The sequence below is a fragment of the Gavialis gangeticus genome, unplaced genomic scaffold (assembly GCF_001723915.1).
Source record: "Gavialis gangeticus isolate Ggan-Ray unplaced genomic scaffold, GavGan_comp1, whole genome shotgun sequence".
Lineage (NCBI taxonomy): Eukaryota > Metazoa > Chordata > Crocodylia > Gavialidae > Gavialis > Gavialis gangeticus.
The window spans coordinates 55,256,835-55,283,474 of NW_017729029.1; the positions used below are offsets into that span (position 1 = coordinate 55,256,835).

Genomic DNA, 26,640 nt, shown 5'->3' on the forward strand with positions numbered 1-26,640 from the left:
TAATGCACATGTAGACACCTTACTGCACAGTAACACTGTATGTGTGGACTGACTTGAGACTAACTTTAGTCCCAAGTCTGTCCACACACAGCGGCACTGCGCTTTAACGGCTGCTCATGTAGTCACCAGCCTAAAACCTGCTTACTGCACAGTAAATGCGCGTGTAGACGTGCCCTGTGTATCTCTGTACACTGCCTAGGACAGCAGGGGGTAAGGCCTCTGGATCTTACTGCAACACCAATAACAAAGATAAAAGATGACACGCAGCTGAGCTAAGATGCATTAGTTATAGGAAATGTAAAAGCAGCAAGTTTTGGTACAGGTACCCAATACCCCTTTTGGTTGGTGAGGGAGTCACGTGAGGAGCTCTTCAGGAAACACATTTGCATTCCCTGTGAAAATGTTGGCAAAATGCTCTCATTTTTGTGACAATGTTCCCTGCTTTTTGGCATCCTGAGGAGGAAGCAAAACCTGAGTATTTTTGGTTTTCAAAAATACAGAAAATGAGTTTGGTTATTAAAGAGAGAGGGGAAAAAATCAGATTTTTGTAACAGATTTAATGGAAACTAGAAGAGCAGCATTTCTACTTTGGTGAAAAGGTCTTTTCATTACAAACATTTCCAGATAATTTTTTAATTCAGCTCTAATGAACATTTTTCCATAATTTTCATGGCCCTGAAAAGACCAGCCGGGTTTTGCACTCAGGCACTAACCTCTGCAAAGAAAGCAGGAATAACGAAGACTTACTTCCCTTGTTGTCTCCCAGCGTTGCTCTGTCCTGACTGACTAGTCCCATTAGCACTGGGCATCATGGCTTGGATAGGCTGATCCAGCAACATCCTGCAGAAGAAGGAAACAATGACACAGTCCATAAAAAGCCCTTTTTTGTCATGTGTTCATATCCTTGTTGGTTAGTCTCAAGTGATGCATCCCTGTGAAAGCACCGCACCTTCGCTCCTTCACTTTGCATAAAAGATAATGGTTGTGTGCAGATAAGGTCCTAACTCGATCTAATGAGAACACAGTCTGGAGCTGAAACGTTCAGTCTTTTGTGCTACAAATGACCAGCTGAACTTAACAACGGTGCAATAGGTCATCCTCGTGCAGACTGTTGAAATTGGTCTTCCTCCTTCAGCAGGTGTATAAATTCGCTCCAGCTGGGATCCACCCACAGGAGAGTCCTGGAGTCTCACAAAGGTACGTGGAAGACTGTAAATGAATGAATTCAGGTACAGCCAAGGCAGCACAGCTCCAAACGTCTCCAACTCCACCAGAGAACCAGTTTCAAGCTAGCTTGGTTATGCCAACATGAACTACTGTCACTGCAGTGTAGACATACCTGGAAGTAACATGCAAACATCTCAGCAGGTGCTGCACCTTGGGAAGCACCGGCAACACTTCTGGTGTCTAAGGTAGCTGGTGTGCAGATGGCTCAGGTACCTTCACACTTCGCTGCCTGTAGGGCTGAGCAGGGCTTTGCTTTGAAAGTGTACTGGGCACAACCACTACTGAGAGAAGGAGCCAAATCCATCTGGGAGTAGGACGGATGGTTTAAATGGCCTTCTGCAGAGAGAAGGGCCTCCAAGAAACCTTATCATAAAGCACCTGATCACGCAAGTGCCTTTTAAAAGGGCTGGGTCCTGAGAGACCCTTGCACAGAGAACATCTGCTGACCCTTCTCTGAGAGTTGTGCATGAGGACAATTTGTGGGGCTGCCCTGAACCGGGCTGTTTCCAAGGCACTTGTCATGGCTGGAGAAAGGCTATTCTGGAGCTCCCGAGAAATGGGGATCAAGAGATCAGAGGGGTTCGCTTTGCTTCCACTAGTAAAGCAGAATCATAGAAGTTGGGTCGGAAGAGACCTTGTAGATCTTCAAGTCCGACCCCCTGCCTGGGCGGGGGAAAAAAAAACTGGACTCAAATGAGTCCAGCCAGGTAGGCATCAAGCCTCTTCTTAAAGATCCCCAGTGCAGGAAGTGTATCAGCTCAGCCGAGCACTACGCTAATGCCCCTATCCTGCTTCCAGTGCGCTGTGCCATGCAGATGTGCCCTTCACTTCTCTGGTCCCAAGAGCTCTGCTCTGGCTGCCGGGAGCTGGGGATATAGTACACACCTGGTGCAAAAAACTAGTTAAGTTACACGGAAAGTACATGGGAATATTGAGGAAAGGAAAGGGGTCCAGTCCTCCAAGGTGGTGCTAAGTGAGATGCAAAACATGCCATAAGGGCACTGCTTACTGACTTCCAATGCTCAGCCCCACAAGAGGAAGCACTCATGCTTCACATGCACTGGAGGCATTACCAAAGCCTCATCCACCAGGCAGGGATGCTGGATGCATGGCTTGATTGCTTCCCGGCCCTCACAGCCCAGTACCGTCCTACCACACAGCTCTCGAGGGGATCCAGCATGGACCAGACTCTTACCTTAGGCTCCTATCTTGGCCATAGTCAGACTGTGGCTGCCTGTCACTAATTTCGGCTGGCATCTGAGTGGGAGGAGTAATGGGATGAGTCTGAGAGAACACCATGGGGTTGTTGTAGAGGGGCACGGAAATGCTGGTTTGCACTGGCAGGCAGGTTTGCTGCGTCTGATTTCCTCTTATTACGTGCTGCTGCTGCTGCTGCCGCTGCTGCTGCTGCTGCTGCTGTTGCACCTGTAATATAAAGCCATCCCTTAGTAGAACCAAATCCCACCTCCCCTCCCTGTGCACTTAGAGCAGAGGGCTGCACACACCCTGCTTTAGGTGCGAGAGCGGACAAACTGCACTCAACAGACCTGCAACCAGGCTGTCTGCAGTCTGGGCCCCCTGCAGAGGACAGGTCCTGGGAGTCTTGGTTGGAAAAGTTGGCTGCCTTTTCAAAATTACAGCACTGCAGAGGGGGGCTGGAGAGGAGGAAGAAGGCACCGACAAATTGGAGGCCCCCCCATGAATGGGTTCTCGTGCTTCTTCTATGACTCGAGGAAGTTTTCCTCTGAGCTCTAAGTGGCCTAATCCTCACTGATTACAATGAAGGCCTGTTGGATCAGGAGGGGAGAACCAAAATCATAGGGCTAAAGAGATCTTGGATGCAAACTCACTGACTTCAGTGCAGTTTCACCAGGGCTCCTCTTGGCCCCTTCAGGTTTTGCAATGGTAAACCTTTACAGCTACAGCTGGGTGAGGCTACAAATGAACACCTCTGAGTAGGTGAAATGATGCACTTGATGCTAATGGCAGCAGGAGACAGCGCTAGGAGGCCAGAGATGAATTTGTGCTCACTAGTAAGGAACTAAGTGGAGGAGGAACAGACGCTAGCTTCCCGCCTGGTACAGCTCCACAGATGTCGGCAGGAGCTGCCCTGGGGGTGACTTTGGCCCTGAACAAGATGAGTCACAATAACCGCAGCAAGTGAGAAACTCAAGGAGGTAGCAACCTGGGAGGAGGTGACGCAAGGTTCCCTGTGGAAGTGCCGTGGTGACGGTAAGTGAGGGCTGCAGTAGCGTTTCGAGCCCCCCAGGCCTTGCTGTTGAGACTTCTTGGCCACGGTTTGCCTAGCTGCCCCTGTCTGCTGCTGCTGAGCTGCCCTCTGTGGGCTCTGCTGCTGCGCGTTGTTGAACACCAAGGGCATGGGCTGCTGCATCAACATCTTTAAGGAAAAGAGAGAAGTGAATCGTTACTGCAGTTTGCACACTGGATTGTTTAATGATCTGCCCGAGTGCCCCACAGTGAGCTCTAATGCGATGAGCAATACTGCTCCTGCAAAACAAAATGTTCCCCAGGGATCTATTAAGCATATAAATTGTGCTGAGTTCCATTCATCCGATGAAACAAGATTATCTGGCACAGTAAGGAGATACAGAGGGTTTCGCCACTGCTTTACTAGCCCCAGTGCAGCTGAAGTCAGTGGAAAGTGAAAAATCATTAGACCCTGCTGGCTTTCTAAAGAGCTCGGGACTCACAGTCCAGGTGCTGGACGAGGGGTGTCTATGTTGCAAAATCTGCCACCTGAATTAGCACCAGGAGGGGACGGAGATGCAGGGCTGAAGTGTAAGCCTTCACCTCTTTCTGCTGCAGCCTGCACCCTTTACCCACCCAACCTTTCACAGTGCAGGGATTACAGAACGAGCCCACAGGGACCTTGACCACGTGGCCATTTTCAGTCCATAGGGCTAATACCACTGGGTGCATCTACACATGCATAATAATGCAACACAATAAACTCTGGTGCATATCACGCTGGAGTTTATTGCTCTCAGGCACCGTGTTTACAAGTGTGCCTAGGACCACAGCTTGTTAAGTTGGGTTGGAGTAGCCCTGGCTGCAGGGAGCCCCGGAGGTCAGCCTGCCAGCCCAGGGCTGCTCTCGCCCAGCTCACAGTGCGGTGGAGGGGCTGGCTGGGGCACGAGGGTGCTCCAGTGTGGGGCTAGCTGGCAGGCAGCCTCGTGCCCAACCAGCCCTACCAGCACCTACACGTGCAGTGCTGTGGAGTAAAAAACTCTACATCAGGATAGTATTTGTATTTACAAGTAATAGTCTGCTGCAGAGTTTATTAGTTTACTCCAGCCTAATAAAACCCTGCATGTGTAGGCACTGAAACATCTGCTGCCGAGCTAATTAGCCAACTCCACAGTAAATGACTCGTGTAGATGCGGCCACTGTGGATGATACCATGTTTGTCCGTGTCAGGTTCGTTTTGCAGCAGTGAAATGGTCCATGTGTGCACCCTTTACAGAACAGGTTGAAAGAATAAGTAGAAATTCCCCTTTTTTAGCTATTAGACTATCCTTTGATCCTAGATTTTTGAATTAGGCTACAATATAATTTCTCGTCGTTCCCACCTAATCTTCCTCCTTGCTCGACTGAAATACTCCAATTTAAAATTAGAAAGTGCTCTTTAACCTCTTTGCCACTTTGTGTGCCAATTGAGGGGAGCAAACATGACTTCAAACACAAGTGACACCGCTCTCGCTAACTGTACAGCACACCCAATCAGCTTACAGATCACAAACCTTGCCTCCCTGTCAAATAATTAACTGCAGTATATTTGTGCATTGGAGCCTTCGGATACAAGAAGAAGATGGGTTTAGTCACGGCTGCTCTATTGATAGCCACACTTATTCAAACAAACACAATTCATGGATTAGGCATAGCAGAACCAGTGACTAGCATGAGATGCATCGTTTCCCTTTCACAAATGAATGTTATTTTGTCGAATGTTTGTAGCAAATCTGGCTGCTCTTCTAGAAGGCACTCAGCTGCCATGGCGATGCGCTCAGTACAAGACCGTAGCTAGAAGAGACTAGAAAAGCTAACGTTTAGTAGCTGAGTTATGGAGCCATACAGCAGCTAAGGATGCAGGCGATGGTACGATGCTGCCAACTTGCTTTGCTCAGGCTACTGCAGGAGGATACTGATGACATGTTGCAGCCGCACATATTTTATGCAGTGCTCAATAATACTGCATTTTTTTGGCCAGCGCAGCATGTGTGTTTTGCCATCACAGCATCACCGCCTATTAAAGCTTACCATACTGTAACAAGCCACGAGAGGGAGCCAGGAGTTAATTTAGTTCCAGGCAGATTCTCAGGAAGGTTTGCAGATTGTTAAACAAAAGGAAAAAGCAGCCACGGGCAGGAGGCTCTCAGCTCCACATCCTGGTTTTGGAGGGCTGGGAAGGCTTTTAGCTGAGATTAAGGTCACCCAGGGAATAGCTTTAACAGCCTTTTGGACTGATGTCATTTGGAGGAGGTCGGCCTCAGGTCTCTGTAGCTGCTAACGCTGGAGTAATTATCAGCATGGCCACGAGATGGTGGTGAAGGTTTACCTGCCGGAGCGCTCTTGCTCAGGTTTTATGAAGGCATCTCTCACTATCATAGCGAATCTAAAACCTTTTAGACTCCTGGCATCCCTCATTACACTCAAAGGCCCCTTTGGAAAATGCCAGCCCTTTGCTTTTCCTCATCTACTCACTACAGAAAAATACTAGAGCCGTTCTTCTGTTGCAAAGACGTCAGAAAGTCCGCAGCAGGGCAGAAGGTTTTTAACACTCTGCATTCCTATTTGCAATTTCTGGGTTTCTCTTGTGAATCCCGTTTGCATACCTACCAGTGCTAATGCAGTATGGCACCCCTGAAAGGATCTCAAGGCAGCCCGGGCTGCCGTGGCACCCTGCTGAGAGTCACTGGTCTACCACGTAAGTGCCGTACATAAAGCAACACCCAAGGTGCTCTACATAGCACTGCCCTTTGTTCCCTCTTTGCTTGCTTGGCTGCTTTTGTCACCCTCTCCTCCCCTCTGCAAGCCTGCAAGCCCATCACCAGCAAACTGGCCCTGAGTACTTCAATTGCTCCACGTGGCAAATGGAGCACTCAGCTATTTATGATGCACTTGGGACGAACTGTCTCCATATGCACGTTCAGTCAACATAAATAATGCTGCTGCAGCAGCCTCATAAAATACAATAACGCAGCGAACTGTGAATAACAGGAAATCAAATGCTTTCTTTTGCCCAAATATTTATCTGGAGTCCACGGCCAATTCCGGTGCTGTTAGCCCTGTCGGTGCTGGAGCCCTGTCCGCTGGCAAGGCGCTAGAGAGCTGCTTTGGTCTTCCCCCGCCATTCGAGCCCTGAGCTCTTCCTGCGGGAGGGACACTTCAACCAGCCTCGCCACCACTTTGAAACTACGCAGATGAGGCAAAATGACCAATTTGCCAGTGAAGCCGCAGGGAAGCAGCACCGCTGGCCCTGCTGCTACCAACACAAGAGGCTCCTTTCTTTCTGCAATGACACGTGTCCAGCAGTTCTGGCTCTTAGGGATCAACTGAGATCATTTCTAAATGTGCTGCATTGTAGCTGGACATGAAAGTCTCCATATGCTGCTTGGTTACCAGTCTAGGGGCTACGGAGCAGGTGGTACTTTGGACGCCAGGCATAAGACAGGTGGGGCGATGGGGAGCGCCTGGGGCAGACTGGCTTTACCTGCAGATTGGAATCCTGCACCAGCTGGAGCTGCTCCTTGATGACGTGGAGCTCCTCCTGCTGCGTCTTGATGTCCGCTTGCAAAATGCGCGTCCGTTCTTCCAGCTGCTCCTTCAGCTGATGCATCATCCCCAGCTGCGCCGGGAAGTGGTACACGGGCTGCAGGGGACAGAAAGCGCCTGGCCGTGAGCCCCTGTGCTCTCCTTACAAATGCTGCTGCTGGCTGCCCAAATGCCAGTGCTCACACTTTTTTGAGCATGGGAAGCTTCCAGTGCAGGAGAGATGGCTGCGCTACCAAACACCACCCAGGGGACTTGACCTGGATGCCCTCATTCGTTATCAGAACTGAGCCTAGACCTGGCGATTTGTTCCCCTTTTGTGTTTCCTGCTCTGCTAGTGTTTGGGGACACAAGTAGGCTCTCCTGAGCTCAGGCAAAGATGGGCACCTTCTCCCCCTTCCCAACCGGAGCAGAGGAACTGGCAGAGGGAATGAGAAGTAGCTTGCACACCCAGGTACTGGTACAGATCCCTTCCCCCTGGAACCAGGGAGGACACAGTGTCCAGATCGTGTCCCTTCTGAGCCGCAATTTGCTGCCTGGACAACACAGGTACAGACAGATCCTTCCACACCTCTACGATCTGGCCCCAAGAGAGCAAGTAGCTCCCTTGAGACCTGGTCACCACAGGGACCTTTGCTAACCCCAGCTGCCTTCATACCAGGAGAATTTCAGTGGCTTATCCTGCCTGATCACACTTCTGGTGAGCCACACTGCCGCACACGCACAGTTAACATAAGCCAGAAGGCTGTTGCTGGCACCAGAACAAACGTCTCCAGCTCTCATCCAGCAGTGAGGTAAAGCGCTGCTTCCTCACGCCTGCCAAGTCTGTCTGGCCATCCGTTCTCCTTATGCTACCAGCACGTGGCGATCTGCTGGCCGGGCAAGAACTCGAGTGAACTGAGCAAAAATGAAGCTTGTACCATCATGGTTTGCTGAGCGGGCATCGTGGCTTGCTGAGCGGGCATCGCTGGCTGGGCCATCTGACGCTGAGTCAAATGTTCGGCAGGGGCCTGAGGAGTTACGATCACCTGGAAAAGAAAACATGGCTTTGTTTTAGAGCCACAGTGTGTTGCTCATGAGAGGAACACAGCGCCCAGCCAGCTCCTGGAGGGCACATTTGACACCCAGGGGTCCTGGCTAGCGAAGCACCAGCACTGAACAAAGATCAGGGAAGAGAACATCGCACAGGGAGCTGGACAGACATCCCAGTCCTACCTGGCTGCATATCTTGCAGTGCAGATGCTTCTTAGCCACATTGTCTACCCAGGTAAGCATACATGCTGCGCTGCCCTGTGTGGGCTGCCTGCTAGACTGGAGTTGCTGCTGGCTGGCTAATTAGCATGAGGGCAGGCTAATTGGCACCGACAGTCAGCAGCGCTAAATAGCCTGCCCAAAGCACCATGTGGGCATGGGTCCGCAGCTTCCAGTTTAGGAGGCAGTCTGCAAGGAGCAGCAAGATATGCCTGAGGGCTCACAACTTACAGTGCTGATGTGGCCTGGGGAGGCCAAATATTTAATATCAGAGATGGCTGAGCAGGGACAGAATAGCTGGTGGCATGACAATGTCAGCAATGGAGCCAAGGAGACCCAGGGGAGTTGGCAGGACTGGAAGGAGTGAACCCGGCCTCTTGTATTTAGCTCCACCAGCTTGACCCTCTCTTGTATTTAGCTCCACCAGCTTGACCCTCTCTTTCTGAACGAAATCTGCTTCACCTGCACATGCAGCTCCCAGGAGCAAAACTGGCACTAGGCACAGAAGGCCACGGTCCAGGGCTGCTGGGCAACCTCCTGGGTCTTCTGCCAGGTTATGGGCTGCATCAGCTGGCAACTGCCTTCCCAGCACTTGCCCAGGGTATGATAATTGCTTAAGGGATGCAAGTGGCACTGCAATTATAGTTTCATAGTTTCTAGGGTCGGAAGGGACCTGAGCAGATCATCTAGTCCGACCCCCTGCCATGGCAGGAAATAGTACTGGGGTCAAACGACCCCAGTAAGGTGGTCATCCAACCTCCTCTTAAAAACCCCCAGGGTAGGAGCCTGCACCACCTCACATGGAAGCTAGTTCCAGCCCCTAGCCGCCCTGACCATGAAGTAGCGCCTCCTGATGTCCAACTTAAACCTTCCCTCTGCCAGCTTGTGACCATTGTTCCTGGTCACTCCTTGCGGCGCTCGGGGGAACAGGGACTCCCCCAGCACCTGCTGATCCCCCCTAACCAGTTTATAACAGGCCACAAGATCCCCCCTCAGCCTTCTCTTTTGAAGGCTGAACAGGTTCAGGTCCCGCAACCTTTCCTCATAGGACCTACCCTGCTGTCCCTTGATCATACGAGTGGCCCTCCTCTGGACCCTCTCGATGCTGTCCACATCCCTCTTAAAGTGCGGCGCCCAGAACTGGACGCAGTACTCCAGCTGCGGCCTGACCAGTGCCGCATAGAGGGGGAGGATCACCTCCTTGGACCTGCTCGAGATGCATCTGTGGATGCACGACAAGGTGCAGTTGGCCTTCCTAGCCGCCTCCCCACATTGCCGACTCATGTTCATCTTGGAGTCAATAATGACTCCCAGATCCTTTTCCACCTCCGTGCTGACAAGAGGGGAGTTCCCCAGCCTGTATGTATGGTGCCGATTGTTCCTCCCCAGGTGCATCACCTTACACTTGTCTGTGTTAAACCCCATCCTGTTCTCCTCCGCCCATCCTTGTAACCTATCTAGGTCCAACTGTAGCCTGTTGCTCCCCTCTATTGTGCCCACATCCCCCCACATCTTAGTGTCATCAGCAAACTTGAACAGGGTGCTTTGCACCCCCTCATCCAAATCACTGATGAAGATGTTGAACAGGGCGGGCCCAAGGACCGAGCCCTGTGGGACCCCACTTCCCACGTCCTTCCAGGTCGAGAAGGACCCATCCACTACTACCCTCTGGGTGCGACTCTCTAACCAGTTGGCGACCCATTGGACTGTATGGGTGTCTACGCCACAGTCCCCCAGCTTCCTAATGAGAATGGGGTGAGAGACAGTATCAAAAGCCTTCCTGAAGTCTAGGAAAACTATATCCACTGCCACCCCTGCATCCAATGATTTAGTGACCTGGTCGTAAAAGGCCACCAGGTTGGTCTGACAGGACCTGCCGCTGATGAACCCGTGCTGGTTGCCCCTGAGCATGCAGTTCCCTGCTGGCCCCTCCTGGATGTGTGCCAGAATAATTTTCTCGAACAGCTTGCCCAGCCTGAGAGGAAGTGAAGCCTAGATCACTCAGCAGGGCTCTGCCCCATGGGTGCTGAGCTCCACTGCTGGCCTTCCTAAGTGCTGCAGAGCTTACGTCCACAGAAAGCTTTATCATCTTTGCTAAACACAGGCTGGAGAGGCTGCTGCTCTCAGGGCTCTGTACCTGGGTGCTCCCACTTGAAGCCAGCCTCAGGGAGGTCTTCTCAGGCTGCCCCAGAGACACCGACTGCCTGGTGGGAGTGCTGGCATCTGTGTGTCGCATGGATGATGTGGCTGCAACAGAGAATGTCCTTTTCAGATCATGTAGTGGCAAGGGGACAGTAGACATGCACCCTCAGCTCTGACCAGCCCTGCACCTCTACACACCCAGATGAGTAGGGATGTGGCCACCCCGATGGGCACCTCCAGCCACAAGCCTTGCAAAACCATCTGCAACAACAATCTCCTAAACCCAGTCAAAAAAGAGAGGCTGCAGTGATCTACAGCCATTTGTAGCTGGGAGTCATGCCAAGCAAAAGCAGTTCCCAGACCCCCGTTCCCACTTTCTCTCCCTCTTTCTGGAGAGCCTGGCTCATTTCTGATGACAAGACTTTATTACAGCTCTCTCCATGGTGTTTCTCCGCCGGCAGCTTCCCCATCTCTGCGCTGCAACCTGCCCTGCTATTCCTGTGAAGCACTGAGAGAGCAGGTCCACTGAGTTTGCTCTCCATACCACAGTGTGATATACCAGTATCATCCCGGTGGTGCTGCTCAACCACATGGAGCAAGGGGAGCCCCAGCTGCGTCACTGCTCTCCACAGCAGCCGGCCGGTTACCTCTCTGCTTTCACTCACTCTCTTTTCCAATTCCAAATTATAGGTAAAACCAGGCACCCATCAGTCTGGATAGCAGGTATTTCCAACACGCCCACTGCTGCTGTATCTAGGTGTCAAGGGGGATCACCAAGTTCCTCCTTGATTTAGCCCCATCACAAGCCCTTGGGCTTCGATCCTCAAAGGTGTTTAGGCATCGGGCACCCAAAGGCCTTTGAGGATCTGGGCTTTGGCTTTTCAGTGTTGCCTTCCCTACTTAAAAAGCATGAACGCTTACAGTGAGATAGCACTGTAAGTAGAGAAAAGACATTCACTGTGTCTACCACGAGCTGAGGTTGGCCCTTTTTTGGCTCACTCACAGCTTTTTTCTTACAGTAAAACTGAAGTGTCCTGCCTCCACTTTTTCAGCAATGGGACCAGTAACACGCCTTGCCCATCCACATTGCTGCAGACACAGTCCCCTGGTGTCTGTTTTCACTAGCACTACGCCCGCAGCTCCTCTGAGGCTCAGCCACAGGCAAAGGCCATCTGCAAAGAGAGGAGGCCTAGCAACCGGCCATGAAAGGATCAAGGCTCGCTCAGAGGGAGCCATTCTGAATTCATACACATATAACTGGGAACAAACTTTCCTCCCAATGAGGCAACTGGCAAACTCTAAGGGAGTTTTTGAGTCTCTAAATATATTTCCAAGCTTCCAGCTAGTTTGGTCGAGCCCGCTAGTGCTGTTCCTTGCTCTCCCGGTGACCGAGACGTACATGCAGAGTCAGAGAGGGCCGTGTGCGAAGATCTGCGGGAGCTGTGGGACGACACAGACACTCTCTCCCTGCTGGTTTCCTGGCTGTTTCCACACTGCCTGATGTCTACGTAGCTATTGTGACTCTGGAATTAATAGAATAGACCCTGGTTAGTACCATTATTTGCAGCAGGAAGCAACATCGCTCTAAGGCCCCTTCTCCTCCTACTTTTGCTCACCATTATACATCAATTTTGGTCACTGGAAACAAACCAGTGGCACCAGGGAGTTCCTGCATGGAACAGCCATTCGGATGTGATGAAGTGCGTGACGTCCCACTAGATGTGGAGGCTACATGTGGAGATGTGACCCGTGAGCTCTCAGCTTGCGACAGCCAGGCTCATCCGGGAGAGCGCCTGCTGTCCATGCATGGCAAAAAGCCTGACCATTTCTTCCTGCCCCAGCCTTCCCAATACCTCAAATCTCCCCGTGACTTTGAGATAATACCCGTTCCTACCCAAAGCTCCTCATCGGACACCCTAACAGACTCCAAATTAAAGCGCCATATCTGTAGCCTGCAGCCCAGCTTCAACCTACAACAAACCCCCCTGCCCGAGCTGGAGGGAAGTAACGTGGTTGGTTCTGCCCCTTGCAAGATGTTCCTAAGATGGTGACAACCCGTCCTGCTCGGTTTTCCCTTCAACCGAGCAAAGCTGTTGTGCCACAGAGGGAAATGCCAAGAAAGGAGCCTGAAGGTGTCTGTGCACGCAGCAACGAGCTCTCTAACACCGGGTGTGTAGATGGAGACATGGCCAGGAAGGATGGGTGAAGCACTGACCAAGGACTTGGGACATCAGCTCCCATCTCTGCCACTGACCTTCTGGGCAATTTTGGGCGAGTCAGTTAATCTTGCTGGCCCTTGATTCACCTTCTGTGACCCAGGAATAACAGTACAGCCTCCTCTGCCTTGTGTGGTTAGACCGTCAGCTCTTAAGAGCAGGCTGCATTTCCTATTAGGCCCGTGTATGGTGCCTGACTCAAAGGGGCTGGAGGCACAACTGTGGTACAGGCAATGAGCAATAACAATACCAGCACCCCATGCCCTGCCAGGACTCCTCAAGCAGCCCCCATCCCTCCAGCCAGACTCCATAAATTAAAGCTGAGGCCAGGGAAAGTCAGAATGGGAAGAGGGAGTTTGCTTTACTGCCTGACGAGCCCTCCTTTCCCTGACACCCTGCGCATCGCATATACATAGAAGCATGCTTTTATCATTAGCATCTTTCTGCCCAGTTTATGCAGGGATGTCACAGTTCATTGGCCACGACTCACTGGGAAGCGACTGAAGACTTGACACATGAATGTGAGAGGAGGAATGGGCTAGGTAGAGGACATTTGCTACAGATGTGTGAGATGGCACCAGAAGAAGACACAGGCCTATGTGAGGGATAGTGGCAATAGCTCTATTAATGTATATGACTAACGGCTCATGCCAGAGGGCAAGTGTCAGCTTATGCTAACAGCCAAATTTCTGCCATGCTCTGGGCAGCAGTCATTTTGACAGGAAGAACGGCGGCAGGACCTGGCAGTGTCTTTGGAGAGGAGAATAACCTAATGTATCACACTTCACTTTGCAAAAATCTAGTTGGTCTAATAAAAGTTTGCCTCTACCATGAGTCTTGGATGCTTTTTCCGCTAGACCAATATGGCTGCACCCTGGATACCTCCCACACCATGCTGGGCACTTTCCACCCAGCAGACTGCTGAGATCAAACAGCAGAGAAGCCGGTCACACCCTCCACCCTGTATTTCCCAACCCTCCATGCCCATCGCAGGGAGTCATGCCATTCAACCCTTCTTTGTCTGGCTCCCTGCATTCCTGGCACAGGCGCAAAGGAATTACTTGCTCAATTTTTTTTCTTGCTTCATCTCCCCAGTAGTCAAACAAACAGACAAATATAATAGGCAATGGGTTGGAATGGGAAAGAAAATACAAGACGGCTGTGCCAGTGCAGGTCAGAGGAAATTGTCTGCTAGAATGACATTGGGTTGAATGTGAGAGAGGCTTTTTAAGCAAGGAAACTTCACACAGGCACACATTTAGTCAGCAGTCAAATGTGTTAGCACTGACTATTATGCCCAAACAGCCTATAGTGTCAGGGCCACAGTGTATTAAAGCTTTTGCTGTTATTCACCCCTGCTTCCCTTTAAATAGCTCCATACAGCAAGATCTGAAAAGCTTTAGGGATAATGACTATATGATCCATTTGAAATGACTTTAAAATGCCTTATTTTTACCCTCTTGATAGCCCTTAGCCTAGATGACCCGGCTAATTGAGCAAGCGTGACAACAACAGATTGATTCAAGCCATGGAAATTATTGCTCTAACATAGCACAACACTGGATGTTATCCCGCCCAACACTGCACATGGGGCTGAGATCTGGAAAGAAGAAATCAATTAATCATTCTTTTCCCTTCACTTCCAATCTTTGTCTGATTACCCACAAGGAGCTGGTATTAAAACAGTACAGCTATACACAACCAGCACTGTGGCAATGATCTGTACTCAGGCTCTAATATGTCTGAAGAATTGCGGTGTTGAGAGTTAATGCATTGCTTATCCTCTAACTTAAACAATATTTTGCACTCTGCAAAATGATTTATTGCTCTTGCTGAGACACAGTGGTTTAAACTTTCACTTGGAAGAAGAGTGCAGTCTGATCTGCCCTAGCCATACAACAAAAGATGTGATTATTGAGGCTGCATGGCTAGGAACTAGCTAAGAGAGTGCAGTGTGGTGCAATATGGTGTTAAAATACACACAGGGCATGTCTACATTTGCATTTATACCAGCTTAAATTTACTGCGCAGTAAATTACTGTGCAGTAAGCGAGAACAGCTCTGGCATCTACCCATGCAGGTGTGAAAGCACATTAATGCTGTGTGTGGACTGACCTGGGGATAAAATTATTCCCAAGTCAGTCCACATACACGCAGTGTTACTGCGTAGTAAAGCATCTACACATGTTACTGCGCAGTAACTAATCAGGTATCAAATTTACGCTCAAGTTGGTGTAAGTGGCTGTATTTACTGCGCAGTACAGGCGTGCACATGTAGATGCACATCTGCACTGTGCAGTAATTTCAGTTACTGTGCAGTAAATGTGCATGTGTAGACGTGCCCAAAGTGGATTTGCAAGGCAATGAAACAGAAGAGCTGGAAGTCAAAGGGAATAAAGAGAAAGAGGGAGGAAGAAGCTCAGATGTTTTTATGACACCCATGCCTTTCATCTGTGTGAGTCAACAGCCTCGTCACTCTGTGGTGAAGGCGCAGCATACCTTCAAAGAAGATGATGCTAGCTCAACTGATGACTCCTCAAGGCCAAGGTCTCGCCTCCTTTGAGCCCGAACCTCTGCATAACTAAAAGGGGAAAAAAGGGTTTTAAACAAATTTGTACTGCTTAATGGAAATGCATCACAGCCTGTGAAACAGAGAAAACAGCAGCTTGCTAACCTGATACATACTCCTTGAAGGATCCCTCACTTTATGCCTCTGGCCTTGCACACACAAATCCAGCTCCCTTTCAGTGGGTAAGTAGCACCCCCGTGGCTAACTTTAGTGGAAGTTTGGGCCAGTCAAATAGATTTTAAACTGAATTCCCCAAAGTGCAACTTGGGGAATTCAACATGCTCAGAAGGACTCTCTCAGCCCTGCCTTACCTGAACGTACTGAAATGCATGTCTATAAATCAATTTAATTTGGGATACGAGCTATACTGAATTGGGACATACTGTATTTTGGGATATAGCAGAGGAAGAAACGAATGGCCGTGCTCAATCAAAACAGAACTTTAGGGGCTGTTATGGTGGGAAAATCCCCCAAGAGAAGGAAGATGCAACAAGCTTCAAGGGAAATCCCTCTACAATATAACAATGAAGTCAGTTAAACTAGCATTTGGTATGTGGTTTGCACCAACATATATAAAAGTCCACCCACAAGTATCTCCTTATCAGTCTAAGGGAGATCTCAGAATTGTCTTTCAGACTATCTGACTCTAACCCCTGTTGACTCAGGCTTGTTCTTACAAATGCTGAAAAGGCTCAAAAGAGGGAAAATTCACAAAACAAATCCTTCAGATAAGGAACAACATTTTAAGGAAGAATGTATTTAACCACTCCGCGTTCACAGCAGTCCCGCTGCTGAGATAAAGTTTCAAATCCTCTTGAATCACTCGGACACGCCAGGGACTGGCTCCGTCTGTCTCTGCGCTGTCCATGCATCCAGAAGAACAATCTTGCTCCCGCTGCCATCTTCTGCGCCATTCTTTGCTGGTCTTGTCTGCGCTTCAGGATTATCCAGTGTGTTTCCTCCTGGCTCTACTGGGGTATCCTTGCTGCCGCTTTCCCCAGGGAACCTTTCAGCACTCCCCGTTCTGGGTCAGGACTCAGGCCACAGCTCTCAAGTCACCTGGAGAGGAATTCCCTCCCTGCTCCAAGCCCGCTGCTTTACATTATACTTCTCTGATTTAGGTGCAAATCCCCCCTGCCTTCAATCTGGTATGTCACTACCTTTCTAAACCCTCCACTACAACCATTCTAAGTCTGGAGCCAATCTTTTCCGAGCCAACAATGGGATTTTTCTATTGACTGAAGCAGAAGCAAAGTCTTGCCCAATACTTGTGCATCACAAACATTCAACACACTGTCCCTCCAACATGTTGCATAATGCTGAAGCGTAAAACAGGGCCACCGCTAGGGGGGCTCATGTACTAAAATGTCCTTTATGATCCTGCGTAATGCAATGGAAGCTAGCTTCAATTCACATGCACTTAAAACTCTGATCAAAGAAGTGGACAAGAAATCTCTCACGGCACTGACATCCATCTGACATTCGGGTGATATATAGCTTGAGTTTTTCTGTATCTGTGTCATGGGGAGGGGCAAGAATGGACTGTAATGACACTCAGCCAGGAGTCACTTCCAGGCATTTGGCTCGATGGCCAGAAAACAAAGCTAAATGGGTAATGAAAAACATATTAAAAAACATTCCAATTTCTCAACTCCAAGACTTTTATATATCTAAGCATCTTCTCCAAGAGTCAACAGACGCAGCGGATATTTGACTAACACATGACACGAATGGAAAATGTAAAGCATGAGCACATGGATACATAGCCAGCATGGGCAGTGCGTATTCCTACCTAACTACAAGGTGAGTGCAGACAATGAACTCGGGCTTGGAGTTCCACTGGTGGTAAGTGATGTAATAGTGCGTCTGCAGCCATATCCACTGCTGGCCTTTGGTCAAGAATCTGTAGTAACAGGACTTTCCTTTCCCAAATTGCATCACTGTTAAACAAAAAAAGACAAAATGACAACAGGTACAACAGGAGCAGGTGAGGCAGCGCTGGAGCAGCAGCTACCGAATGGCCTTATTGGACTGAGATGAGGTGAAAAAGTCCGCCCCATCTCACAACAAGGTACTAGACTGCAATGTAATCCAGGCTTCTCCAAGCATGCCTTACATACTCAACCACAGGCCACGCAATTATTTGATTGTCTGCTACTGATTTAAAGATTTAAAAAGAAAGAGCTTTGATATGCTGAGCTCATTTTTATAAACGGTCGCTTGGACAGGCAGCCACTCTGTACCTTTGCTAGTCAATGGTAAATATAAATGACAGCAACCAAATGACCATTGCCCTTTTTACACGTAGGCAGTTCGCATGTCAGGTGCTATTGCCTTGCAGTCAAGAACCTGATAAAGGTAGAAATTTCACGGGAGAGTGGAAATCACCTGGCTGGTTAGGTTTGGAGTCCTCCTCCTTCCCCCCTGCCACCACTGCAGGAGAGGCAGGTAAGCTCCAGCACCCCTGCACCATCCCTGCCACCTTCCCACCACCTGGGACCGCCCGGGGATGGCTGGTTTGCCCCTGGGGCAGAGTGGCAAGGCGGCAGGAGGACGGCTGGGTGTGCTGGTGGCAAGAGAAGGCAGCAGGGATGGTGCACGGAGCGCTGGAAGCCCGCCAAGCCCCGAGCACGTCAGCTTCCAGCGCCCCATGCACTGTTGCACTTTGTTAGGTGGCAAACTAAGACACCTCGGAGGTGTTTTACCTTGCTACATACCAAAGTCATTTAAAGCGGAATATGCCGCCGAGCATGCAAACAGCAACACCATTAAAGCAGCGCAAAAGGGCATTTAAGCCACTTTAAAGGCCAATTTTGTGGCCCTATATGGTGGGGCCATGTCTTTCTTTCACAGCTGCTGCTCCTACTATATCTCACTTCAAAAGTGCCATTGAACAAGTCTTGTTAAAAAATGCAATAAGAACAATTTCTTGACTTAATACTACTGGCCCAATTTGGCCTAGCAACATTTTTTTACAACTGAATGCTTTTAGAGACTCCTGGTCCTTTTGCCTTTGATGAGCCTTAGATGGGACCCTTAAGAGAGTCAAGCCATTTGGATTCACTCCCATACTGACCAAAAATGTCCCAAGTGCCTTTGGCAAGCCACTTTGTCTGTACCTTAGTTTGCATGTGCATGGAAAAGCAATAACCCCAGGTCCATTGCAGCCTTACGCTGATAAACCTGTTCATGTTTGAGAGATGCTCAGATACGAGCAGTGATGGGGAATATAAGTTGCTAAGTAGCAAAATTAGACATCAAAGTATCAGATTCCACTCACAGATCCAGCAGGTGGGTATCTAAAAAGACACAGAGTGCCAGGCCATTGCAAAAAACTCCCACTTCTGTCAGATTTGTTTGTACTGACTATTAGTATGAGTAAAGACTAGCCTAAGTGAGTGAGACTGGGGTAAAGAAAGCTATTTCTGCATTGCCTCGGTTTATTTCCTTTGTGGACTGGACAGAATTTGTGGAGTTATTTTCACAGTTTCTCCCGTACAGTCAGCCAGGCACTGTTTCCCTTGCTGTTTGAGTCTTTTTGAAAAGCAAGAGGGAAGATGCAAACCACTGAGGTTCCTTGAAAGAGGTGTGGGCCTTAGAGACCTGCAGGTAGCTAGAAAAATATGACGATAAAACCATGAGATGAGACGGGGGGGCCAAGAAATGTATCTGGTACCTGAAACATCTCTTCACTCATTATAGCAAATGGACTAGCTTTCAAGTGGCTAGCATCTCTACACACCAACAAAGACCCAGGCGGCGGTGGCACTCACACAAGAGCCACAAGTGGAGGACAGGAGCACCGACGGCCAAACCACGCATCGAACCACACTTCTGAACAACTGTGTGCAAACACAACCCCTGCCAAGCTGGAAAACATCTCCTGATAAAACTGCACCTTCCAGGGGAATTCAGCCTCCCTACTTAGGTGTGGACAAGGCAATCACAGAGAACAATCCTCCTAACGTGTATTTTGTTTGCAATTATGGTGTTTGCGCAAGAGTCGGCCTAATGGAAAAGCCAGATTAAAGCGCACGTGGTGTTTCCTGGCAAACAAGGGGAGAGGAACTTACAGTGTTCATGGCACCTAGCAAGGAGCTCCAGGTCATCGGCGTGGTAATAATCATAACCCGATGTTCCCAGGACCTCAAAAGGTAAGTAGCCTATAATAGGTGGAGCCCTGGAATGAAAACAGAGAGAAAGTAGTAAGCAGTGAATTCCAATGCAACGACACCCTGACGGCAAACAAAACACCGAACATGTTCACCTTGCACGGCAAATTGGGAGCAACACTCGCCCTTTCGTAGAAGGGTGAGAAATACAGAGAAGAGTGCAAAACCTGAGAATCAGAGAGGTATCTGTTTGTTGTTTCAGAGCCTGTCCTCATTACGTGGGTGTAGAAGAAGGCACGCATGAAGGCGAGTGACTCATTCATTAAGCATGCTTGTTAGACACGTCGTTGAGAAACACGACGGCTGTTCGTGTGCATAATAAATGGGGGCCTGGGTAAAATTATCCAGGAGGTTGGATGTAAATGTCATCCTGGGAGTAACTGGAGAAGACGGGCTGAGGAGGAATCGACGGTGTGTGTCAGGACCTGCCCGAGTCAAAGACAAAGCAATTTGTTCCCATGGAAAACCTCGGGAAATCAAGACCAGCAAAACTGCTGCCGTCCACCCACTTCTGCCGGCCCTTGGAAACGGAGCCGGTTTTCAGGCCTAGTGCAGATGAGGAGGGCACCACAGGGCACAGGCGGACGCTCCTCCCCAAATCCTGCTGGCAAATACCCAGTTGGAAATTCCAGCTTTTATAGCCAACGAATGAAAGCTCTTTCAAAAGGCAAAGGGACACTGCCTAATGGGTAAACAAGGTGCACTACAACACGGTTAGCGCAGCAGTTGCCAAATAATTATCATCACGCAGGCATAAGAGTCAGGCCAAAGGTGTCATTATTACACCTATTACAGACAAGAACAAGCCAAATTGCGTCCCTGGGTGCAGGAGTGCGCTCCTATTTATTGGGATGGGAGCCTGTGCTGTGGAAGGCATAATTGAGCCATGTTGTGTTTACTTGGCTCCCTGCCCCTCCTGCTGTTATATTGCCTATTTGTTTTGGCTGTTGGGTATGCTGATACTACCGGGTTCAGCTCGTCCTTCCCGACAAAGTATGGCCATGCAGATAATGTGTTAAAATCAGACCACCCAGGAATAGGCTGAGGGCGCTGCTGCATAATAAAAAAGCTCTACCTTGATTTCTGTGTGCCTTAGGACACCTTGGTGGAGGGCAAAAGTGGGCCTAGGAATGGGCTGGAAATGAGAGCAGACAACAACAGGACGGGCGTCAATTGAGGGAAAAGGGACCACCCCATGTATCGCAAAATCCAAAGTGGATTCTGGGTGGTAAAGGAGGGAGGGACCTGGGAAGCCGTCATGGCCTTAGCAAGAGTGGACAGTGCATTGTCGACAGGAGGCTGCAAAGCAACAAGGTGTGAAAGAAGGTAAGCGTGTCTCTGGGCTGGCCTCCTAGCATCACAGACCAAGAAGCCAAGCCCTTTCTACAGGCCCGATCCAGCTTGCACCGAAAGAGTCTCCTTGACTCTGCATTGGGCTCTATACAGATACACAGATGTGAAGATGGCAAGAGGCTATTTTTGACCACACTGTCCTGTACTAAACTTTCCAGGGTACCTCCCATTGACGTTTCATGCGGTGGGGTCTTAGAGATCACGCTCAAGAAGCTTCTCCTGATACTTGCTCTATACTTCCCATTCGTGAAGTGGATGTCCCATCACATGGGACATCTAAAATGAGGCTGGAAGAAGCGCTAGGAAACAACAAAAGAGAATAAAGTGGCAGTGGAAGAGGAACGGACTTTGGGTCTTTAATCCCCTCTATCTGACATGGTTTAGAGATCAGGCATGTGCATCTCATACCTGTACAGCCTTAACAAGTAGAAACAACCAGTCACCTATGTGACAAAGCAAGCCCACCCCAGCCGCCCAGTCCAGCAGCTGCTGAAATCAAGGCAGACCTCCCAGTGATGGCTCTGGTCCATTCTGTGGGGCATGCCCAAGGAGATGTCTGTACTAGTTGTGCTTCGGCTGTTTCAGATGAAAGCCTTTTAAAATATGTTTATGAACTGCAAATACAGAAAATGAGCTGAGGTCCCTTTATGGGGGTTGGACTAGATGACCTCCTGAGGTCCCTTCCAGCCCCGACTTTTCTATGCTCCCAGTTCCACCAAGTGAAACCCATGTGGTTAAACCAGTATAAGTGAGAAAAGGCCCTCAGGTGGCACATGCTTATCAGAAGTGGGAACCAAACCTGCCAACTCACAACCACAAAGCACAAGCCTCAACTACCTGAGCTAAAGAGAGGCAGCACAGCTAGGGAAGGCTGTAGCAGGCTCATGAACCTTTCTACATATGAACCAGCCACTGCCAGCCTGAAACACTGACCAACAAACTCTGCCAGGAAGGATCACCCAGGACTTCCATGCTACCATCTCCATCATACCTAATGAAGGGGTGTGGCAGTATTAGGGCCAGAGCCCTAATAACAATGGCTCAATAACGGCTCCTTGGGGCCATCAGAAAAAAGCACGTTCTTGAACTACTCCTGGTTCTGATCCGTGCATGAGGAAACCAGCCCTCACCCTTGGTGGATAGGGAGATCTTTGGGCCAGGTTGTGGACCCTACCACAAGACAAACAACACTGTCAGATTTGCCACGGGTAGCTATTTCTAGAGCACTGTGCTCCTTCTCTCTATCTGACCCAGATTTCTGTTAAAACATGACGGTGTGTGTGTTTATTAACCTGCCTTTTCCTAGTGACTCTTGAGTCCCCCGTGCCAATGTCTCCTGGGCCTTCAAAGGTATATTTATCTTCCTGACAATAATGTCTTTCAGATGAACAAAAGATAAGCATTTTAAAGCGGTGCATTCAGAAATGCCAATAGGAACGGGCTCTTTCACCAAGAAGGGAACCACAAAATGCTTCTCACTTGCGATGTGTCAGTGCGTCGGCATGTCAGCTGAACAATGGTCTGGCTTAGCTCAGTTGCCAGTAGGGATGTCTGCAACTGTCTGTGCAATGGGACTCGCTTGGCCCTCTTCGAGTTTTCCAACGGGGAAGTCAATGACGGCAAGCGGCGAGAACGGCCAAAGGGAAGGGCTTTAAACCATCTCACCCAAGGGCAGGCATCGTAGGAGCAGATACTGTACTCTCTAATTACAGCAGTGGAAAATGAGGAAAGGAACAGAATACCGAACAGAAATAGACCAGTAAAAAGTAGGCAGTTCGGGTTTTTTTTCCCCTTTAAATGATGTTTATATGTAGGTTTTAGACTCCAGATGTTTCCAGTTTGCCAGTGTTTATCTAGCTCAATACAACTGCCCTAGAACGCTGTCCTCAATTGCTCCTATGCGCTGTCATATACCATATGCCAATCCAAAGGGCTGAGGGTCTGATTTCAAAGCCGATTGCCCTCTATTCATTTTGCCTCCGCACGTTTTGGGATCAGGCTGCGAGAGTGGAAAGTAACCAGCAAGGAATCGCTGATATTATGCTATGCAAGCGGTGCAGGCTTTCACGGGGGCCCTGTGACAGTAGTGCCGTTCGAGCCAATGGTTAAATGAGTCAGCCCACACGATTTTCCTCTCGTTCTTGGGCCTGTGCTCACTGCTTACATCAGGGACTGTCACAAATCCTGGCTTAACGTCTAGATTAGCTTCAATTGCTCTCTGTAGTGACGGTGTCCTTGCTGGGGATATAACTAGGTCTGAAGTCACTTCCAGAACCTGCTAGCTAAAAACCTCCTCTCTGAGTCATCTCCCAGATTCGTCAGAAGGCACTTTGATACATTTTAATAAAGCTCTTGTTCGCCTTACTCACAGAAACTGCTTCTGCAAATCAATTTGCATAGACACTGAAACACAGATTTAGGAAGCTAACGCTAGTTCCCTGCTTTTGAAAGTTTAGACTGTTGTTGCTACCCGTTGCAATTCATAGAAAGTTACGCTAATTAGACTTAGACAGTATGAATGTTATACAAACCACCTCAAACCATGCATCATTAACCGCAAGTCTGCAGTACAAGTGGTTTCTCAGCTTTACCCCAAGATGAAATTTCCAGCATAGCGATCTTGTTTAACATATTAATTTTCATTTCTTGAACTATCATATCCCTCCCTCTTGGAATATATGGTGAGGGAGGGATGTGATATTTATAGATAGATAGATATAGATATATTTATATGTGTGTGTGTGTGTATATATATAAATAAATATTTATATATATATCAATAAAGTTGGTATTTGGTTTTCTTTCAAAGAAAGTTCCTTTGCTGAATTCTTACTTATCAGTCATCGTGTTTCCAAGGGTAACTGTGGTTATAGTCTAAAAAAGTCAGTATAGTCACATGCTGTGTAATCACGGACAGTGCATAATGCTGTGATGCTTTCAGGCTTACAAAAACTGTAGGAAGAAGAAAGAAGCTCTGAGCTTTCTCTGGAAAAACTAAGCCTATAGTAATTCATAAAGGTTTAAATGGTTTCAAGGATATTTCATTCAATAGTGTGTCCTCTATTATGTTAAAATCAGCCAGGAATTAAAACTTAAAAAAAAAAAATTGTTTACCTTTAGTTTTTTTGTCAAGATATAAATCAACATTTTATATCTAGGAATTAACCATTTAAGTAAATGAAGTGATGCTGATTTCTATCATCTAAAGATGTGGTCCAGAAAGTCCGCCAGTAACTTATGCAGTAACATGGGCACTTTTCCAGTTCACTTTAAGCAAAGGTTCACATGATTCCTTACCTACTGTACATATTGAAGAAATCAAACCTCGATGCATTGATTTTAAGCATTATCACCTTAGTTTTCTAATTCCGTGCAAAATTTTGCCCTTGGGGTCCCAACATTTGCCAGTCTTAACACAGAGCGTTCCATTTTGAACCATAATGTGTTTATTTGTCAATAACTACAAGTTTTATTTCTTAAAAGCAAGCCTCTCACCTTTGGTCCAAGGATAAAAATTTCCACTCCAGGCTATGTCTTGATGCGAATTCTTCACACGGCTCTTCAATGTTGCAGAGCTCCTGGGGAACAGTTGGTACATTTTGATATTGAACTCTGAGAAAATGGCTTCTATGAAAAAGAGTTTTATAACAACCTACAAAGACCCTTTTGAGATGAAACCCACTTATTCGAGTCAACCCTACCAGAATGGGAAGCTTCAAAGCATTGACATTATTCATTGCTCTATCTCTTGGAGGCATGAGTGAATCTCATTTTGCAGGTGAGTTGGAGCGATTTATCCCGGGCTGAGTCAGCACCAGAGGTGAGGATGTAAGCCAGCAGTGCAATCCTGCTATCCTTAGGCAAAATCCCCTTCCATCCACTTTGAGGAGCACTGCAGTTGGGATTTTCATGTTCCACCATGTTCTTTTCCGTCTTGCTGACACTGGGGGCCTGGCTGATTTCGTTCTCCTCATTGGCACGATCAGTCACATAGCATGATGGTGCACAGGGCAGGTATAAAAAGAGGATGACTAAAATATAGTTCCACCATCTGAAAACAGGCGGGTGGCAATCTCACCATTTGATGGGTTGGGAGACTTACTTTATGGGATGCACTGTCTCAAGGGATGCTGCTGGGAGCCACCTGTGATTGCAGAAGGTACTGCTCAGAGTAGCTGTTCTACTGCTATCAATGGCTCTTCTCAAACCGCACTGCTAAAGGGCCTGTTTTATTTTCCACTATTTTTAAAAGGACATCCCAAGCTAACCCTGAATGAAACAGCATTGCTGTTCACTCTGCTGTGAATCCTTTATACCTCCCCACCCTACTCTCAAAAATGCAGAACTGAAGGCTGTTCTGCATTAAACAGTAATGACCCGGCTTGAAGGCCTGGGAGCAGCACTCATGGGAACTGCCCGGCTTTCAAGCTGACCCCCAGGATGGCCAGACAAGAGCTCTCACCTTTAAGAACTGTGGTGTGACGAGACGAACAGTCGCGACGAGGCAAATCTGGTCCTCGGTAGCTGACCTGAATGCTCGTGCAATAGCTGACTCAAAGCCATTACAGGCAGGCGTAGGCACTACATGCAAAACAGGCCCAGTCAGCAGATATTTAACAAAGAAGAAGAAGCAAATCCCTCCACTAATGGCAAGGCAGATCCAGGAACTGGCCAAGCCAAACCATTAGCCTTGTCTGCCTGGAGCTCAGAGCCAGGATGATACGTGCTCTTAGAGCCTTTGTTCCAAAGACGAGTGTTTCAGACTTTGGTGATTTCTTTGCATCTAATACTCTCTTTTGGCTCAACTGTGTTCCAAGTGACAGAGGTGCCCTAGCAATACCCATGTTAAAGAAAATCTATTTGAAACAGCTCTATTCAGCTCAGCCTGTACATACACAGCCTGCCCTCCTTTATAAAGGACACTGAAACTCTGGGCTACCTCATAGCAAAGACAGTGAGAATCAGCTGTTGCTGGTTTTACCACTTTTTTCTTTTAATTTTTCCTGTTTCATGTTTATTTCCCCAACTCTCTGCTTAGGTGGGAATATACCTGGGAAAACAAGCTTTCTTCACTGCAGATCTCAGGCAGACATACATGGCCTGCCATAACCCCAGAAAACATGAAGTCTTTGCAAACAGTTGCAAGAGAGTAACACAAATTCTCTTCTGCCTTGAAGTTTTTATACTGTATTTGTTCCATGTACCTAAGCCTCATGGATCTCAATGCAATGAACAGCCCCAGTGGCACGCAGCATGGAGTAGTGACAAATTCGTCCTGAGGCCCGTAGCTGGACATACCCTGGGCAAATCTAGCAGCACTTGCCTTCCTCAGCTGCCTATCACCAGAATGGTGCAAACAAAATCTCTTTTAACTTTTTATGTGATTAGTGCGCATGCAGACAAACATACCAAGTTGTTCCCTTAAATTCAGCACACAACCTCTATGTTTCTTAGGCCCCAGGCAGACCTTACACTTAAGACATGATTAACCAATTAATCCCATCTTAAGTAGCAACCTGGCCACTCGTTAATGCAATTAACAGTGTGATAAAACAAGGAATAAGCCACAAAGTTAATGCATAACAACTTTGTGGATGGTTTCCATCACGCCTTCAATTGAACGTGTGGCTAGGCATCAGCTGATCAGGCTCCCAGCCTCAGGGGCACATCAGAGCCCTTGGCACTGATGAGCCCCCAAGTCTGGGTACTCTGATCAGCTGCAGCTCTCAGCCTTGGGGGTTCACTGGAGCTGACTGACTACTGCTCCCAGCCTCCAGAGCACATCAGAGCCTTTGGCTGGGAGCAGCAGCTGATCAGGGCTCCCAACATGAGGGTTGCATTAGAGTCAGGGGCTCTGATCCCCTGACCCCTTTAACCGAACATCTGCCACAGGCCTAAATGACTTACTGGGGAGGGGGGG

General features: G+C 48.5%; 1 protein-coding gene across 1 annotated transcript in view; it reads right to left on the reverse strand.

The window, feature by feature from the left end:
* LOC109300802 (neuronal PAS domain-containing protein 2-like) overlaps positions 1-26,640 on the reverse strand; it is a 93,119-nt gene that overhangs the window by 3,642 nt on the left and 62,837 nt on the right. The window contains exons 8-19 of the mRNA XM_019521633.1: positions 25,183-25,301; positions 24,216-24,298; positions 19,269-19,375; positions 16,988-17,135; positions 15,126-15,207; positions 11,810-11,933; positions 10,406-10,515; positions 7,938-8,045; positions 6,959-7,117; positions 3,413-3,625; positions 2,423-2,652; positions 748-840 (exon numbers count right to left, since the gene is read on the reverse strand). Coding sequence (XP_019377178.1) covers positions 748-840; positions 2,423-2,652; positions 3,413-3,625; positions 6,959-7,117; positions 7,938-8,045; positions 10,406-10,515; positions 11,810-11,933; positions 15,126-15,207; positions 16,988-17,135; positions 19,269-19,375; positions 24,216-24,298; positions 25,183-25,301 — 1,576 coding nt within the window. The remainder of the gene's footprint in view (positions 1-747; positions 841-2,422; positions 2,653-3,412; positions 3,626-6,958; positions 7,118-7,937; positions 8,046-10,405; positions 10,516-11,809; positions 11,934-15,125; positions 15,208-16,987; positions 17,136-19,268; positions 19,376-24,215; positions 24,299-25,182; positions 25,302-26,640) is intronic.